This window comes from Protopterus annectens, chromosome 2.part1 (assembly GCF_019279795.1).
Source record: "Protopterus annectens isolate FY-2018-M chromosome 2.part1, PAN1.0, whole genome shotgun sequence".
In the NCBI taxonomy this organism is placed as follows: Eukaryota; Metazoa; Chordata; order Ceratodontiformes; family Protopteridae; genus Protopterus; species Protopterus annectens.
Window position 1 is genome coordinate 1,876,127,873 of NC_056729.1, and position 20,248 is coordinate 1,876,148,120.

General features: G+C 43.9%; 1 protein-coding gene across 5 annotated transcripts in view; it reads left to right on the plus strand.

Annotated features, from left to right (window-relative positions):
- Positions 1-20,248, plus strand: part of DCTN1 (dynactin subunit 1) — a 1,835,652-nt gene that overhangs the window by 195,503 nt on the left and 1,619,901 nt on the right. For all 5 annotated transcript variants that reach the window (XM_044063298.1, XM_044063299.1, XM_044063300.1 and 2 more), the window contains exon 4: positions 6,519-6,550. In XM_044063298.1, the coding sequence (XP_043919233.1) occupies positions 6,519-6,550 (32 nt within the window). The remainder of the gene's footprint in view (positions 1-6,518; positions 6,551-20,248) is intronic.

Genomic DNA, 20,248 nt, shown 5'->3' on the forward strand with positions numbered 1-20,248 from the left:
CCAATAAGACAATCGTGCAGAAGATACCTCAGATTCAAGGCTGGCTTAATGCATTACCAATTCTCTGCACTGCCCATTGGCTTATCTACTGCGCCCAGGGTCTTTACAAAGTGCCTGGCACCAGTAATTGCATTTTTCCTGGACTAAACTACTACTGTTCAATTAAAAGTGCACTGAAGCTTAGAAAATTGCCACATTGCTTACATGACTAATTGTATTTTATTTTATTCTACAAATTGGTTTTAAATACCATGTTAAATTAGTTGAAATTTAAGTGTATATTTTGTTTCCATCATCATACATACATTTTTTCTTTTTATTTTTTTCTGGTTCTTTTTTCCACTTTATTCAAAATGATGTGTAATGACAATACTAATTATACAATTATATAGGTTTTTAGGGTTCTTGTACACAGACCTGAAGAAGTCTAGAAGGACGAAAGTGATCTTTAACAATAGGATATGAAAATAGAAATTGATTTTTACATGCAAAATGTACATATGTATTTATATATATTTTTTGATTGTCAAATGAACTAAGGTTGATATATTTCCAGCTATGTAGTATATTGTCTTGGATAAAATCACAGACTTAATAATCTACTTAATAATTTAGTTAAGTAAGAGGTACCACATTATAAATTTTATTTAAAGTACATAAGGGTTATATATTATTATGACAGCTACTAGGTAGGGCAGGACCAGCTCGAATGCCACACTGATGGGGGAAGGGGTGTGAATTTAACATGTGTACCAATAACACTTTGTTTTACAGCACAATAAACAACTCCCATGTATGTATATATATATATATATATATATATATATATATATATATATATATATATATATATATATATATTTAGAAAGCTTGTGAGGAAATTATTACTCTATTTTTGTTTTACTTGGATCACTTGTCTGTGTACTTACTAAAGGATTTTCGACTGGAAACAGATTGCCTGCCTTGCTTGGATTACTTTCGAATACTTGGTAATGCTGTACAATTATATATTTTCTATTATTACTTTTTCTTTTGCTTTGACTTAAGACGAGTTTACGTTCGCTACTTTTACTACTATTGTCTGATCTGATTAATATACAGTGATTAACTAGAAATATATGGACTGAAAATCTTCCACACAGAGAAGTTTCTTACACTGTTTTGACAAAGAAGTACTTTCTGACCACAGTTGCAATCTGGTGATCAATAGAGAGGTTGCTGTCAACCTGTGTTCCCAGATCTCTTACAATACCTTCTGCATTCAGTGGACTACCATTAGGTTCATAGGTTGGTACAAGGCTATCAGCCCTATGGCATATACAAGCCTAGCCATAACAATTCCCTGGCTATTTCTTCCCACACTATTTACTTCCCTGGACCCCTGTCTAGCAGGGCAACTGATGTGATCCCTGGGGTGAATTTCCTTTCTCCCATCCAATCGTCAAGGTTCCTTTTGAAGAGGGCCAAAGAGGCACTCTGCTTGACATGTGTGGGCAATCTATACCAGAGTCTGGGGAGTCTCTGGGTCAGGAACCTATCCCTCCAGCATGTTTTGTTTATTGTGATGACAAGGTTTAGATCCCTGGAGCATGTGGCTCTAAGGGATTGGGATTTCTTTAAGTGTAGCATGTCCAACAGCTCTGGGTTTGACCTGGCCTTGTATGTTAAGCAGAAATCGCCACTGAGTAGACGATATGCAACAGAGTATAGCTAGAGTTTTTTAAGGTGGTCAGCGCAGGGCATCTGCTTTAGGCCTGTGATTCTTTTAGTGAGGTATTTCTGCGGCCTTTCCAGTTGTTGCAGATGTCTCGAGAGGTACATAACAAATGGGGCATTGTATTCTATAATGGGTCTAATGAGGGACAATCAGTGTGGTAATTCATGGGAATCAGGTTTTTCCCAAAGGGGATAACGACACATTTTTTGGCATTGAGCTTAAGGCCATGGTTCTGACACCAGTCGTTGGTCTTAGTGAGGCCTTTATGTAGGATGTCAACATCACTTGGGGAGTTAGTAATAGCTCCCAACTTGCAATCATCTTCGAACTTTGTCAGCCAGAGTCCCTTCGTGTTGGCCTGGACTTCAGAGAAGTAGATACCAAACAGGAGAGGACCCAGGACCGGACCCTGTAGGACTCCACTCGTGACTAGTCAGCAGTCTGACTTTGAGTCAGCTACTTTCACACTGTGGGTTCTATCTGTGAGCCAGTTTGCGACTCGCCTAGCGATATAGGGGTTGATGCCTAGCTTTGTGAGTTTTCTATGATTCCTGAGTGGCGAATGGTATCTAAGGCCTTGGCCGGATCCAGGTAGGCTGTATGAACCACCTTGCCTTCATCCACAGCTCTGGTGACTGACTCAAAGAAGTCAACCAAGTTGAGCAGGCATGCTCTACCCTTCACAAAACCAAACTGTGTGGGATCCAGAGTTTGGAGATTCTCTGTCCTTGTTTATTAGGTCCATGATGATGTATTCCATAGCTTTGTATATCAGACTCATCAGGCTAATGGGTGATAGTTCCCAGGGACTGTAGTTGCTCCTCCTTTGTTTCGAGGGATGACTGTTGCACTGCGCCATTCAGTAGGGACAAAGCCTGAGGTGAGGCTGTGATTGAACAGGGCACAGAGGTGAGGTGCCAGTTCACTCCAGTTCATGAACACACCCAGGGATATTGTCAGGTCCCATAGAAGCTGTATTCTTGGCCTTGGGCAGTGCTGTTTTAACCGGTGCAGCAGTAATACTGGGTGTTTGGCATTCTACTGGTATTGTGATTGGTCCTTTGGGGGGGGGGGGGGTAAAGTTGGCACTGAATCTGTCAGCCAAGTATATTGGCAATATCTGTTGGATCGGTATAGGAGGTACCATTGTGCAGTAGCTCAGAGCAAATCTGGGTATTGCTGTGGAGATTCTTTACTTAACTATAGAAGGCCTTGTGGTTGTCTTTACTGTCTGCTGCAATTCTGTTTTCATAGCTGCTTTAGAGGATTTGATGAAGGTTTTCAACTTTTTGTTGAGGCTGATAAAGGAGTTTTTCCAGTCTTGGAACTTAACCTTATTCTGCATCAGTTTCCTCCTTCTGTTGTAGAGTTTGTTTATGGCAGGGGACCCCCAGATTGGCTTCCTGTTTTTGGGGGAAGAGTGTCTTGGTTCTATTGGGTATGGCAAGATCCATGCATTTGTGTACGTGTTTGTACAGTGCATTGATGTATGATTCTGCAGTCATGGAACTATTCTCCATTTGCATGGGTGCCATTAAGTTATCCACCTCTGTTTTTAGGAGCCCAAAGTTAGCTTTGGAGAAGTTTTTCATGGTGGTTACCTTTGTTGGTGGGGGGGGGGTATGTGGATTTCCAAGGTGATTAGTTTTTGGTCGGATCTAACCAGGGAGGAGCTGACTATTGGTGTAGAGCAACGGTGGCCCATGTTAGTAATGACCAGGTCAGAGATGTAGCTACCTCTAGTGGGAGTAAGAACGAGCTGGTCCAGGGCATTGGAATTAATGAACTCCCAGGAAACATTGGGCAAGTGTATTGGTACATGAGTAGATATTCTTCGTGTTTCACTGTTGCAGTCATTACATTTGGGTAATCCTGCTGGCACGTTGCCCTCAGTCAGCTTGAATTCCAAAGTCTTGGGTCCTGCGTCGGTTGCTGTCACCTCTTTCATGACGTCAGGTCGTCAGGGGTATAAAACATGCAGCCGACGCTATTTTCTTCAGTCTTTCTTGCCGCGCGGTGCCCGAAGCAGAAGCAGTTCGCAAGTGCTGGTCGACCGACTCCTGAGATTTTCTTGTTAGAGTTTCAGATCCGAAGTCTTCATTAAAAGCTAAGTACCCCATTGGGGAACTTTTTTCTTGCTCCAGACCGATGTCAGAAAAAGTTAATAATTGTATTTCTTGTGGGAAGCAAATACCTCATAAGGACTTTCATTCTTACTGTATTCCTTATTATAGTCTGGTAGTGTAGGGGTGCTTTCTGCTGCCTTGAACCAGGTCTCTGTTATAGCACAAATGTTGATGTTTTCCATTTTGAGTGCTTCGAGTGAGTGCATTTTGAGATTTAGACTTCTAACATTGAGCAGCATGACCCTCAGATTGCATCTGTTTCTAGCTGTTACGGTGGTAATTTGGTCTTTGAAACACCACCTAAAAAAGGCACTATAGGGGTGGCAAGAGCCTTGGCCAGTATCCGGAATCCCAGGAGTGACAGATGCAGGCCATTGCTGGCAAAGCATCGAGGTCTGTCAATCATGTCATCCCAGTCAGAGAGATACTGGATCCCCTTAGAGTGACACCAGAAACTTAGCCAATTGTTGAAATCAATAGTTTTCTGCTTGTACTGTGGTATCATTCTGGGTAATGGTAGGATGCTGCTCAGGGCTAGGGTCATACCTACCTGGGCTACATAATCCAAGAGCTCCTCCATATCTCTCTTCATGTTGTCCAGGGAGGTACATTTCCGATCATTCACACCCACATGTGCAATGACAGAGTCATATTTGTACCTGTTGTTGAAGTATCTTGAGTGTGTGCATTATGTGGTAGATCCTGGCACCTGACAGGCACCTGACTGCTACTTTCTCCTTTTTCAACCTAGTGAGTGGGACATCAGTGTGCCTCACTATTGAGTCACCTATGACTAGTGTGTTGGGAATGCTGTTTTGCCTTAGGGGCTTTGGTTGAGTGGCACATTGTTTAGGAGAGTTATATGTCTCATGGTTAGTGTTGTGTTGTGCTGGTTGAGTATGTTTTTGCCTTGGAGGTCTGTGCTGTTTGGGTAGATTTTTATTGAGAGCCTACGCAAAAGTGGGTGTGTGGTTTGTGTTTTTATGTGAAGGCAGTGTTGGTGTGTGTTCTGGAAGGCAATGTATTCCATGTGGTGTGGTGCAAGTGTTGACCTTCTCTTGACCAGCTATTCCGGTCTTGGCTGGAGAGTGCATGGCTTCCAGTTTGGATATAGAAGTGCATCTCTCTCGAGTCTGAGTGTTGGGAGGTAAGAGGAGAGGGTTGTCTCTGTACATGAGGCAAGTTGCTACATTGCCTCAGGATGCCCAAGGTTCACCAGGTTAATAGGAGAAAGCACAGGGAACTAACCTTTAGACATGCCTGGAGGGGTGGGCATTAATAATAAGTACTGGAACTGTTTCCTTGTAGAACGTTTAGTGCTGATAGCACTTTTGTGTGCTACAATAATTGCTACAAGAAGTCTGGTAAAGTGCTAGACTAATAAGCTAGTAAAAGTGCAAAAGAGGAGAGAACTAGCAGACTTTGGCACCGCTCAGAAGCTTACAAACAGTCCTGGATACAGCAAATCTATATCTGGACTAGACTAGTTACAGGAAAGGCGGAAAAAGCGCAAACGCGGGCTTTTAGACCAGAAAGTTGAAAGAGATGGAAAACTGCTCAAACAGCCAATAAACTACAATTTCTAGGGCAGAGATCACTCCTCTTGTGGTAGATGGCTACAGTGCATCAGCAGGAGTTTATTTCTTAGAAAAAAGAAATCAGCAGCTAGATACTGCAGTTAGAACTTTCCTTTGAAAATTAGCATGTGTGATGATGTAGTCAAGAAACCAAATCATAGTTAAGAAACTGCTCTTCTAAAGACGTTTACCCATAACACCTTGTAGTTGTGTCTATGTCATTGCCTAGAACCTAGCAAGATGTTGTGTGGATGTGGCTATAGAAGGAAAGCTTGAGTAAAGAGCAGAACTAAAAGTCAGCACAGTATAATCATTTTTTGCAAAATCATTTGCAATTTTAACATGAGGAGCATAACAAATGTGATTCATAAATTGAGCAATACACTTTAACCCGCATTTCTGGTCATTAAAGGTGATATTAGCCTGTAAGTTAAGTAGCACTTGTATACTATGACTTTAAAGGTGATGTCGAGTCTTACATTAGCATACATTTGTATAGTGGCAGCGATGTTAATAGTGATGTTGGCCCACTCTATTAAACTTCAGCTGTATAACAGAGTGATGTTGGCCCGTACTTTAACTTGCGTTTGTGTAGCACAGTGGCACAATAATGGTGTTTACTCTTGCATTAGTCTGTAGTTGTGTAGTCATATTAAAGATGACGCTGCCCTACTTTAGCCGCATTTATATCGTTGTTTATATTAAAGGAGATGCTTGCCCCCCACATTAGCCCTCACTTGTATATCATAGCAATATTAAACATGATGTTGGGTGCTGCATCAGTCTGCACTTGTATGCTGCAGTGACATTGTAGGTGATGTCCGTTACATTAATCTGCACTTGTAGCAGTGACATTAAAGGTGATGTTGGCCCCCATATTAGGAGAGGCAGCACCATACACCAGCTAATAAATCTGTCATGGAATATTGCTAAGCTGGGACTGTGAGAGTTCCCATTTCCTGGTCTGCTTTCCAAGTCAGCTTCAAAGATCTACTGGTGCAGTAAGTTTTTATGCACGTTAAGTGTATGATGTGTATTTAGATATAGTGTAGTTCAAATCAATGTCATGATGAGCTTCTCTTTTTTTTCCATTTACAGAAGCAGCAGAAACTCTCAAGACAAGCAAGCTGGTGAGTAACTTGACCTCTCTGATCCATCTTAGTGTTTTTTCCCATTGCCTTTTATTACTGTTTTGTTCTCCGTGTTGTTTTCCACAATGGAGGTAGATAAGATGCTGGGCTCTTTTTCCTTAGAACGGTTTCATAAAGGGGTCCAATTAGGGCAGCTGTGATAGCAGTCTGTCTCATGTCTGTGTTAATGCTGGTCTGCACCATCACTGAGTGTTGTTGCAAAGGAATGGCAGTTTGTATAAAGGGGTGCAATTAGTGCAGCTGTGATAGCGGTCTGTCTCATGTCTGTGTTAATGCTGGTCTGCACCATCACTGAGTGTTGTTGCAAAGGAATGGCAGTTTGTATAAAGGGGTGCAATTAGTGCAGCTGTGATAGCGGTCTGTCTCATGTCTGTGTTAATGCTGGTCTGCACCATCACTGAGTGTTGTTGCAAAGGAATGGCAGTTTGTTGTTTTAGTTAGAAGCAGCAAACATCATCTAGCAAATGCTTGTTTCGTTTGATTGGGGGTTGAAAAGGTGGTGATGTTCTTGTAGAACATTTTCACACTTGGTTAGCATAATGAATACCCTATTCAGTGAGAGTGTAGATGTTATTATCTTTACTTTTTAAAAATGAGTATGTAAAGCCAGCTTGGTAGAAGTGGGTATTCTGTGATGTTGTAGAAATTCTGTCATGTTAACTGACAACCACCTAATTCTTATTAAACACTCTGATATAGTGTGTGAGAGATGTAGATGTTCTTCGTGTTTCACTGTTGCAGTCATCACATTTGGGTTATCCTGCCAGGGGTAGCCCTCGGTTGGCCCAAATACCAGAGGCTTAGTATTTCTGCGTTGGTTGCTCCAGGACTGATGTCATGTCGTTAGTGGTCTAAAATCAGGCAGCCGATGCCATTACATCAGTCTTTCTGCCGAGGAGCCTGAAGCAGAAGCAGTTCACACAAGTGCCGGACGGCCGCTACCTGAGTTTTCATTTCCGAATTGAAGTTGAAGTCTTCTAAAGCTAAGTACACCGTTGGGGATCCTTTTTTCTTGCTCTAACCGATGTCAGAAAAAGTTAACAATTGTCTCGCCTATGAAAAGCAAATACCACACTGAGACTTCCATTCTTGCTGCATCACCTGTTTAGGCCCAGACCACTACATCCCCCGCTGTCACTTTTGTGCTTTGCTCAATGCCAGAGCTATAAGTTGTCGGCCCTTTTTGTAGCTAGATATTTTTGCTCTCAGTCCTCGAATACAAATATGGCTTCGGTAAGCTGTCAGACTACCGATCTTCAAAAAAAATGTAAGGATAAAGACAGAGACTGCGGAGGTCCTAAACTGCCGACGACTCTTCCGTTAAGCTAGTCGTCAGTTCTCAGGTCTTCAGTGAGGTGCTTTCGCAGCCTCTGATGCCCGCTTCTGTGGATTCGCAGGCTGCTACCGAGACCCTTTCGGAGTCTGGTATGCCGCGAGACTCTTCTTAGACTAAGGATTCTGCGGATGTCTCTACCTTGGATGGGTCTGGAGCCGATGAGCAGGCACCGGCTTCTGAGGAAGTACTTTGCACTACTGATACTCTACACTTCTTTTGCGTCTTCAGTTCTTTCTAAAACTACTGAGTTTCTAAAGCCTACAGTATGAACCTCACCCAAAAAAAAATGACGACCCAAACTCAGGCACCTGCTTCCTTGCCTCAGTCTCAAATGCTTAAAATGTCAGAAGACCTTATGCTTATTAGGGGAAACCAGGCTACCCCTTCCAAAAGAAAGAGAGACTTGTTCCCAGTAGTTTTATCTGAACAGGAGTCCGATGACTCTGATGCATCTGAATTTGAAAACCTGCAACCCCTCTCTGCTTATGAGGATTCTGATGCAGAGGAATCCATTCCTTCTGCCTCTCCACCTGAGGATTTTTCTTATGGGGAAACCCTACATAATTTAATAGAGCATCTCCAATGGGAATGTCAGGACTACCCTCAGTCAAAAAAGAGGCTCAGGGAATTCTTAGATCTACCACAGCACAGACCTTTGGCCATTTCTCCTGTCCTGGAGGTTGTGGATGATGTTTTTATGGAATCCAGTCTGACTCCTGACACCCTTCCTCCTGCTCCCAGGAAACCTGACGGGTATTAGAGTCCCTGACTTTCACAAATTTCTTTTCAAAAATCCTACTGGTGACCCAGTGGTCATTTCTGAAGGACCTAAAGGAATCAAAGCAACTTCAGCTAAGAATCCCACCCCCTCAGATAGGGATTCCCGAGCATTAGACAGATGGGGTAAAAAAGTATACATCTCTGCTACTCTTGTTATTAGAGCATTACATTGTCAGTTCCACATGCTGATATATCAGCAACATACTATGGAACTCCTCAACCAAAAAAATATCTTCTTTTCCTGCTTGTGCAGCAAACAAAGAATTACAAGAGTTAATGCATTCTGCAAGTCAAGTAACTAAGCACACCTTAAAATGTGGTGTTGACACCCTAGTAGCATCTTGCAGGGCAGCAGTCACTGGTTTTGTCCTTAGAAGGCATGCTTGGCTTAAGGAACAGACCTTGCCAGTTCATGTCAAATCCAAATTATTGGACGCACCCTTGAACAAAGACAACTTATTTGGCACCACCACAGCAGAACATGTCTTAAAAAAGATGGAAGAAATAGCTAAATCTATGCAGACAGTTAGACTTCTTACAGGTCCAGCCACCGAGGTTCAGTAGGCATTGCCCCTCCAATCACTGATGTTCTTCGTGTTTCACTGTTGCAGTCATTACATTTGGGTTATCTGCCTGCAGGTAGCCCTCAGCCGGCCTGAGTATCAAAGTCTTGGATCCCTGCGTCGAATGCTGTCTCTTCTTTCATGACATCAGGTCATCAGAGGTATAAAGCATGCAGCCGACGCCATTACATCAGTCTTTCTTGCTGTGTGGTGTCCGAACCAGAAGCATTTCGCAAGTGCCAGTCGTCCGACTCCTGAAATTTTCATTTTCGAGTTTCAGAACCAAAGTCTTCAAAAAAGCTAAGTACCCCGTTGGGGATCCTTTTTCTTGCTCTAAACCAATGTCAGTAAAAGTTAACAATTGTATTACCTGTGGAAAGCAAATACCTCATAAAGATTTTCATTTGTACTGCATTCCTTGCCTAGGCCCAGACCACGACGTCCCTCGCTGTCAGTTTTGTGCCTTATTCAGTCCTCGCACTATTCGTTGTCAGTTCTTTTTTTGCATCAAACTATTTCTGTACTCTGTTTAATTATCCAGAAATGGTTTCGGTAAGCCATCCGACTACCGACATTCCAAAAAAAAATTTAAAGATAAAGACAGAGACAGACTGTATATGTTCAAAGCTGCCGACGACGCTTCCGTTTAGCTAGTCGCCAGTTTGCCGGTACTCAGTGAGCCCCTGATATCCACTACTTCAGATTCGCAGGCTTCTACTGAGACCCATTCAGAGTCCGGTATGCCGCAAGATGCTGCTTCGACCATGGAACCTGCGGATGTCTCTACCTTGGATGAATCCAGCAATGCAGTGCAGGCACCGGCTTCTGAGGGAGTATTCAGGCCTGCTGACTTGCATTTCAAACCAACGCCATCTTCTTCAAGACCTAAAACTCGACCCACGCCTAGAAAACCAATGTCCAAACCGCATGGTCTGACCCATATGCCTAAAAAACAAGAATGGCTGAAGACCTTGTTACTTTAATTAGAGGAAGCCAGCCTTCTCCCTCTAAACCCTTCTGATCAGGATTCTGAAATTTCTGATGTTCTTCATTCCACATTGCTGCAGTCCTAACTATTGGGTAGTCCGCTGTCCAGTCGGCCCGAATACCAAAGTATATGGCTGACGTCGGTCAGGGCGCATTAGACTGACGTCAGTACGTCAGGGTACTAATGCGCATGACCGACGTCATATCCTCAGTCTTTTTTGCCGCATGGTCCGATGCAGAAGCAATTTTGCGAGTGCAGGTTGGCGTTCTGAAAGTTTCTGAAGCCAGAGTTTCAGACCGAATCAAAGTTGGCTAAGTACCCGTTGGAATATTTTGGTTTTTTCATGCCACAGTATTTAACCGGATGTCAGAAAAAGTGAATAACTGTATTTCATGTGGGAAACAGATACCTCATAGGGATTACCATACTTTGTGTATACCTTGTTTAGGGCCTGAGCACGGCGTTGTTGGATGCGCTCTTGTGCTAGATTTAACAAACGCACTATTAAGAGAAGGTTAGACTGTGCCAGGTTAGTGTTTGGGAAGCGTTGTAATTATAAAATGCCGTCGGATGCTCCGGCCGCTTCGACTAAAACGCAAGGACAAAACAGCAAAGCCTAGAGTGGAAGAACCGTCAGTCCCAGACGTCGGTTCTTTAGAGGGCTCAGTGGAGCCGGAGGTTTTGCCAGGTGTTTCTTTGGAGTCTCAGGGAGAGACTTTACTGTTACAGGATGTATCCTCTCAGGAAGTAGGCCAGGCTGAGGGGGCTTCTCAGGTGGCTGTTCTTCCCTCTCTTCCTAAGGTGGTCAGAGCCTCCCCTTCTGTTTCCAAGGCTTCTTTGAGGGGCAGGCCGAGTTTTGCTTCAGTGGGGGTTTCTCCTAGTGCTTCAGGGTCTTTGCCTAAGAAACATATGCTTAAAATGGCAGAGGATTTGATTACTATGATAAGGGGTTCTATGCCCCCTCCTGATAAGAGGCCTAGGGTGGAATCTGAGTTTGAGAGTTTTGAGCAATGCTCGGAGGCTTCTGAGTCTTCAGCTGAAGACTTGCAGGAGTACCCTCCTTATTCTGATTCTGATGTGGATGATTCTACTCCTTTAGCTTCCCCTCCTGAGGATTTTTCATTTTCAGAGACTCTGCATTCCATGAGGGAGCATTTTAAATGGGAAGGTCAAGATTTCTCTGATTCCAGAAAAAGGCTTAGGGAATTCTTGTTTTTACCCCAGCACAGGCCTTTAGCTATACCTCCTGTTTTGAATGTGGTGGACGATGTTTTTGCAGAGGCTTCCTTGAATCCGGATTCTTTGCCTCCTGCCCCAGTTAAACCGGATAGGTATTATAGGGTGCCTGAAGCTCATAAGTATCTTTTTAAGAGTCCTAGGGAAGACCCGGAAACTGTCTCTCAGGGGCCTAAAGGTGTTAAGGCCTCAGTTGTTAAAAATCCTGTCCCTCCTGATAAAGAGGCAAGGGCTTTGGATAGATGGGGAAAGAAAGTGTATACTTCTTCCACTTTAGCCATGAGGGCGTTGAATTGTCAGTTTCACATGTTAAAATATCAGAATTATCTTCTTTCACAGTTGAAATCTAAGGTGGATGCTCTGGCGGAAGGTATTGAGTGTAAAGAGTTGCAGGATTTAGTTTATGTGTCTGAACAAGTGGGTAAACATTCCTTGCAATGTGGTTTTGATGCTGTGCAGGCATCCTCCAGGGTGGCTGCCACTGGTTCTGTTCTTCGTAGGCACGCCTGGTTGAGAGATCAGAACTTAGCTGAGCATGTTAAGACAAGGATTTTGGATGCTCCTTTACAGTCTGATGTGTTGTTTGGTTCGCCTGTGGAAGCAGTTTTAAAGAAAATGGAGGACAAGGCTAAGTCTATGCAAACTGTTAAGGATTTTTTGCAGGTGCAGCCTCCGAAGTTTAGTAGAAATTGGCCTGCTAAGGGATGGACTTATCCTGCTTATGATTCCCAGTCTAGGGGTAGGTCTAGCCGTGGTAGGGGCAGGGCTCAAGGTGCTTTTAGGCCTAGGACAGGAGTTCACCTGCTCAGACTTCTGGTGAGGGCAGGGGTCAGTCCTTTCGTAAGCAGACCCAATGACCTGCCTTTTCAGCTGCCAGTACCTTCTCGCCTGGCGGCACCTCTAGGAGGAAGACTGTCTCTTTTCAAAGAAAATTGGGATTTAATTACCCAAGACACATGGGTTCTGGATATCATTCACCACGGTTACAGGTTTTATTTCCATACCTTGCCTCCTTTCAAAGGCATGCCAGACATTCCTCCTCTACAACGACAAGAGGCTCACAAGCAAATTTCTCAGTTACTCCAAATAGGGGCCATTCAGCCGGTTCCTGTGCCAGAAAGGGGCCTAGGATTTTATTCTCGCCTGTTCCTAGTACCGAAGAAGGGGAGCACGTGGAGACCAATTTTGGATTTATCTATCCTCAACACTTATCTGGACATTCCCAAGTTCAAAATGTTGACGTTACAACAGCTTTTACCTCTGCTGGGCAAAGATCACTGGATGGTAACTTTAGATCTCAAGGAAGCTTACCTTCATGTGCCTATAAGACTAAGTTGCAGAAAGTATCTGCGTTTTCGAGCTGGAAATTCTCATTATCAGTTCTCTGCATTGCCCTTTGGCTTATCTACTGCGCCCAGAGTATTCACAAAGGTTCTGGCTCCAGTGATAGCTTACTTCAGGCTAAAAGGAATTCAAATCTATCCTTACTTGGACGATTGCCTGATTCTGGCTCAAGAAAAGGAAGACCTTCTACAGCATTTGGAATATGTCATAGCAGTGCTAAGATGCCTAGGGTATTCTGTGAGCGAAATAAAGTCCAGTCTAGTACCCTCTCAAGACATGTGCTTTCTGGGTGTGAGACTGAATACAGCAGCCCAGATGGCCTTTTTAACCCCGGACAAACAAAAGAATCTTTCCAGTTACTTCCATCAACTATCTCTTCAGTCCGGGCTGACTGCAAGGACAGTCCTTCAAGCCTTAGGGTTCATGGCATCTTGTATTCTGGTGCTTCCCAATGCCAAACTGCATATGAGGAAGCTACAATGGTATCTCAAAAATGTATGGACACAGCACTGCCAGGATTTGGACACTGTCATTCAAATAATACCTTGCATTCAAAAGGAATTTTTGTGGTGGGCTCAGGAATGTCACCTAAACAAGGGACTCTCTGTGACCCAGCCAGAGGAGAGTCAAATTCTAACGACAGATGCCTCAGACATTGCTTGGGGAGCTCATCTAAATGGAAAGTGGATACAAGACAAGTGGCCTGCCAGACTACAGCATCTACATATCAACATGAAGGAGATGTTAGCAGTCCAGTTTGCATTAATGGCTTTCAAGGAGTTACTTCTTCCAGGGCAGGTGTTGATTCTAACAGACAACACAACTGTCATGTGGTACATCAACAAACAAGGGGGAACACATTCTTACCCATTGTGCAGGCAAGCAATGATTTTATGGGAATCTGCGCTAAGCTTGCAACTAACTCTTCAGGCAAGGTTTCTGCTGGGAGCACAGAACTCCTTAGCAGATATGTTAAGCAGACAAATCATGGATCCCCACGAGTGGAAACTGGATCTTCATGTATTTCAAAAGTTGACAGTGTCCTGGGGAACTCCAGACATAGATCTGTTCGCTTCTCCACTAAACCACCAGCTGCCAAAGTTTTGCACAAAGAGGTTTCATCACACAGCTTGGAAAGTGGATGCTCTTTCTTTCAGTTGGAAAAATCTTCATGTGTATGCGTTTCCACCTCTGCCTCTTCTTCCAAAGGTGCTTCTAAAGGTCAGACAAGACAAGCCAAGGATGATTTTAATAGCTCCAGATTGGCCTCGGCAGCACTGGTACCCATTACTGAGGAGTCTGGTAAAGAAGCCTCCATGGCCTTTACCCTTGATTCCACATCTGTTGTCTCAGAAGGAAGGTCGTCTGCTCAATGTCAAGCTTCACTCTCTTCATCTAACAGCCTGGCATATTCTGTTTTGAAAGACAGCAGGTCTCAACTTCCTCAACAAGTTTTAAATGTGATTATGGAAGCCAGAAGACCTAGTACAAGGAAAGTGTACGCAGAAAAATGGAAGAGATTTTTATTTTGGACTGCAGCAAAGAATTTGGAGATTTGAGCCTAATTTGAGTGTGGCTCTTCAATATCTTACTGAGTTATTGGACAAAGGTTTGTCTTTCTCTTCCATTAAGATTCATGCTGCAGCAATTTCAGCTCACTATGATTGTGACCCACCATTGTTTTCACATCCTTTGTTCAAGCAATTTCTTAGAGGGGCAAAGAATATAAGACCCCCAAGAGCTCCTACTCCTGCTTGGGATCTCAATTTTGTGTTGGAGAAACTTACTCTACAACCTTTTGAGCCTGCAGCTACTGCTGAACTGAAATACTTGTCATGGAAGACTGCTTTTTTGTTTGCCATTACTTCTGCAAGAAGGGTTTCTGAGTTACAGGCCCTTATGGCGGTTGAGCTTTTTGATTTTTCATAAGGATAGGGTATCATTACGTACTAATCCTTCCTTTATGCCTAAAGTGGTTTCTAGTGTGGCTTTAAACCAAACTATTCATTTGCCTACGTTTTATGCAGATCCCCAAAATAAAGGGGAAAAGATTTTGCACACTTTAGATGTACACAGGCAATTGCGTTATTATTTGAGCAGGACTAAGGATTTTAGGCAGTCTCAGCAGTTGTTTGTTTCTTTTGCTTTGAGTTCTCAGGGCAAGCCTGTGTCAAAACAAACTATTTCTAGGTGGATTGGGTTTTGCATTGCATTTTGTTATTCCCATCATGGCAAGGAGATTCCAGCTGGGATTAGGCCTCATTCCACTAGGGCTACTGCCACTTCAACAGCTTTTTAAGGGGTGGCAACTAAGGATATTTTGGAGGCAGCTACTTGGAGTTCAGTGCATACTTTCTCTAAGCATTACCACCTTCCTCTCTACTCTAAGTCTAGGGCTGGTTTTGCCACAGCTATTTTGCAAGGCATGTTATCAGCTCCTGCTTCCTTATGATTTGCCAGCCTCCCTTACCTCTGCTTTGGGATTCTACCCAATAGTTAGGACTGCAGCAATGTGGAATGAAGAACATAGTACAGTTTTGTACCTACCATAAATGTAGATGTTCGAGGATCCACATTGCTGCAGTCCAATTTACTCTCCCTCCTTCCCCTCTGTGTTTAGGGGTGGTTGTGTAGGTGAGGTTATATTCTGCTAATTTTGTATATTTTGTATATATATATATATATATTTTGGTGCAGATATGTTGGGAGTTTTTGGTTTTTGGCCTTATCTTTTCAGGGTCTTCTGACATCTGGGGCAAGAAAAGACTGAGGATATGACGTCGGTCATGCGCATTAGTACCCTGACGTACTGACGTCAGTCTAATGCGCCCTGACCGACGTCAGCCATATACTTTGGTATTCGGGCCGACTGGACAGCAGACTACCCAATAGTTAGGACTGCAGCAATGTGGATCCTCGAACATCTACATTTATGGTAGGTACAAAACTGTACTTTTCTTTTGATTACCAGGAGTTGCCCTTATCTACCTATGAGGATACTGATGCAGAGGACTCCATTCCGTCTGCTTCCTCTTCAGAAGATTTTTCTTTTGGTGAAACCTTGCACACTCTTAGGGAGCATTTCTGCTGGGAAAGCCAGGATAACTCTGACTCCAAAAAGAGGCTTAGGGAATTCTTACTCCTCCCTCAACAGAGGCCTTTAGCTATACCTCCTGTCCTGGACATTGTAGATGATGCCTTTTTGGAATCTAGCATGGCCACAGACACTTTATCTCTGGCTCCCAGGAAATCTGACTGGTATTACAGAGTGCCTGATTCTCACAAGTTCCTCTTCAAGAATCCTACTGCAGACCCAGAGACCATTTCCCAGGGACCAAAAGGCATTAAGGCTACTACTGCCAAAAACCCTACCAACTCTGATAGAGATTCCAGGGCCTTGGACAGATTGGGTAAGAAGGTATACACTTCTGCTACATTGGCCATTAAGGCCTTAAACTGCCTGTTTCTTATGTTAAAGTATCAGCAGCATATTATCGGACTACTTAAACAGAAAATTATGTTGATTTCTGACTGTGCTGAAAGCCAAGAATTACAGGATTTAATGCATTCTGCTGATCAAGTTGGTAAACATACTTTACAATGTGGTTTTGACTCTTTTGACGCATCTTGCAGGGCTGCTGTCCCTGGGTCTGTTCTTAGAAGGCATGTTTGGCTTAAGGAGCAAAATTTGTCAGATCATGTTAAAACTAAATTACTGTATGCTCCCTTAAACCAAGACCGCCTGTTTGACAACAAAGCAGAAGTCCTCAAAAAGATGGAGGAAAAAGCTAAATCTATGCAAACTGTTAAAGATATTCTGCAAGTACAGCCTCCCAGATTTAGTAGGCATTGGCCTTCTAAGAAATGGTCCTTTCTTGTCTCTTCCAGGCCATTTCAGTCAAAACCCAAGAACAGCAGGCCACCTAGGCTACAGTCTCAAGGTACTCACAAGCCTGAGCAGTGGGGGGCTCCCACTTCCAAAGCTGGAAGTAGTAAGACACCCCCTGTGGAAAACTGTCACAATGACTTAACCTTAAACCTTCCAAGCCATGCTCAACTGACTGCTCCCTTAGGGGAAAAGATCACCTTGCATGCAAAAAACTGGAATCTCATTACCTAGGACAAATGGGTTTTAAATATTGTTTCCCAAGGATACAAACTCCACTTCCACACCTTACCAACCTCAAACGGTTGGCCAGCTCTACCCCCAAATTAGTGGGCAGAGGCTCAAAAGCAGGTTCTCTCTCTTCTAAGTATCAGGGCTATTCAACCTGTCCCAGCAGAAGAAAGGGGGCAAGGTTTTTACTCAAGACTTTTCCTGGTGCCCAGAAAAGACAGCTCCTGGTGTCCTATCTTGGACCTCTGTGTGCTAAACATTTTTTTGGTAATCCCAAAATTCAAAATGCTAACAATCAGCTGCTTCCTCTGCTAGGCAAAGATGCCTGGGTGGCAACCTTAGACTTAAAGGAAGCTTACCTGCACATTCCAATAAGGAAATCTTGCAGGAAATACCTATGCTTCAGAGCAGGCTGCATGCACTATCAGTTCTCTGCACTTCCCTTTGGCTTATCTACTGCGCCCAGGGTATTCACAAAGTGCCTAGCTCCAGTCATTGCATTTTGCAGGCAAAGAATTATTCAAATATACCCATACCTGGACGATTGTCTAATTCAGGCAGAAAGCCAGGACAGGCTTCTAACTCATCTGGCCTTTGTAAAGAAACTTCTAACCTCACTGGGGTACACCATAAACAAAAAGGAATCTCATCTAGTACCCTGCCAACAAATTGTATTCCTGGGAGCAAGCTTGAACACAATTTCCCAGATGGCTTACCTCACGCCAGAGAAACAAGTTTATTTGACAGATTACTTCAGACTACTGCTCGCAAAGACCCAGCTATCTGCAAAGAAAATCCTGCAAGCCCTGGGGTTCATGGCCTCTTGCTTTCTGCTAATTCCATATGCAAGACTGGATATGAGGAAACTACAGTGGTATCTAAAAGCCTATGGTGTCAACATTCTCAGGACCTGGAGTCGATGATTCCTATCATTCCTTGTATAAGTACAGAGTTCCTTTGGTGGGCAGAGGCCTGGTACCAAAACAAGGGACTACCATTCACTCTCCCTCCTGCCGCCCAAACCCTAACAACAGCTGCATCAGACTATGCATGGGAGGCTCACTTGGCAGGGCAGTGCATTCAGGGCAAATTTAACCTGAGTCAGATGCACCTGCATATCAATCAAAAAGAAATGTTATCTGTACAGAATTCCCTGACAGCCTTCAAGGACCACATTCTTCCAGGACAATTATTGGTAAAGACAGACAACACCATTGTTACATGGTACATAAACTAGCAGGGGCGAACCCACTCGTAGTATCTCTGCAGACCAGCAATGGCTCTGTGGAACACAGCCTTGAGCTACCAAGTGCACCTACAAGCTCAGTTCCTGCCAGGCAAGCTAAATTCACTGGCAGACGACCTAAGCAGAAATCTCTTGGACCTACACGAGTGGAAACTGGAACCAAAGATACTCAACCTTTTGAGAAACAAATGGAGAAACCCAGAGATAGACTTGTTTGCCTCCCATCAGAACTACCAGTTGGACAAATTCTACACAAGGACTTCCCACAGTCAAGCTTGGAAAGTGGATGCCCTGTCCTTCACCTGGGAGGGCCTCTCAGTTTATGCCTTTCCCCCTCTGCCTCTCCTCTCAAAAGTTCTGCTAAAGATCCAACAGGACAAACCAAGGACAATACTGATTGCACCAGAACTGTCCACGCCAGCACTGATACCCCCTATTGTGCAGAATGTCACTGCTGGAACCATGGCACCTGTCTCAGACCCCTTCCCTGCTGTCCCAGCAGGAGGGCCGGATTCTGCACCCCCAGCTTCAAACCCTGAACCTTACAGCCTGGCTAATTCCCTGAGCTCTCCAATAGCATCCCTCAGTAAGCAGGTGTTAGATGTCATTCTGGAGGCAAAAGAGGCCTAGTACCAGAATATCTTATGCTGAAAAGTGGAAAAGATACTATTCCTGGAGCCACACTCTGGGATTGGGCACAACAGTGCCCAGCTTACCGCATATTCTTCAGTACTTAAGAGATTCTACAGAAGGGCCTTTCCTTCTCATCAATTAAAATTCATGCCTCAGCCATTTCAGCACATTATAATACTGAGCCACCCCTCTTGTCTCATCCCCTGCTGAAGCAATTCCTCAAAGGGGCCAAAAAATTAAGACCACCCAGGGGAGCACCTACTCCAACCTGGGACCTTAACTTTGTATTGGTAAAGCTCACAGGTGGACAGTGGTCTCACCTTCGATAACCACATCGCCACAACAGTCAGGAAATCCTATGTGGCACACCTCATCACTAAGGGCTTTTCATCCAGAAAAAAGGAGGTCATTGTCCCACTCTACTCATCCATCCTAAGACCCATTATAGAATACAACACCACGTTTGTTATGTACCTCTCAAGACATCTCCAACAACTAGAAAGGACGCAGAAATAACTCACTAAAAGAATCTCACAGGTCTAAAGCAGATGCCCTGCACTGACCGCCTTAAACTCCAGCTATGCTCTGTCGCATATCGTCTACTTAGACGATCTCTGCTTAACATACAAGGCCATGTCAAACCCAGAGCTATTGGACATGCTATACTTAAAGAAATCCCAGTCCCCCAGAGCCACACGCTCCAGGGATCTAAACCTTGTCATCACAATAAGCAAAACATGCTGGAGGGATAAGTTCCTGACCCAGAGACTCCCAAGCAGAGCACCTCTTTGACCTTCTTCAAAAGGAACCTTGATGATTGGATGGGAGAAAAGAAATTCACCCCGGGGATCACGTCAGTCTCCTTGCTAGACAGGGGTCTAGGGAAGTAACTAATGTGGGAAGAAATAGCCAAGGAATTGTTATGGCTAGGTTTGTATAGGCCCTAGGGCTGATAGCCTTGTACTAACCTATGAACTCTACCTCCTTTTGAGCCAGCTGCAACTGCAGAGTTAAAATTCCTTTCTTGGAAAACAGCCTTCCTTCTAGCCATCACTTCAGCAAGAAGAGTGTCTGAATTACAGGCACTCATGGCAGTGGTGTCCTTCATCATCTTCCATGCAGATGGGGTGTCCCTCAGGACCAATCCTTCCTTTATGCCCAAGGTGGTATCCAGTGTGGCCCTTAATCAGTCCATTCATTTGCCAATCTTTTTTCTTAATCCACAGAACAAGGGAGAACGAATACTGCACTCTTTGGACGTGCACAGACAACTTAGATTTTATTTGGACAGGACCAAGCCTCTCAGAAAAACTGAACAGCTGCTAGTTGCCTTTGCTGCAGGGGCAGAGGGGAAGGCCATTTCAAAGCAAACCATATGTTCTTCGTGTTTCACTGTTGCAGTCATTAACATTTGGGTAATCTGATGACAGGTTG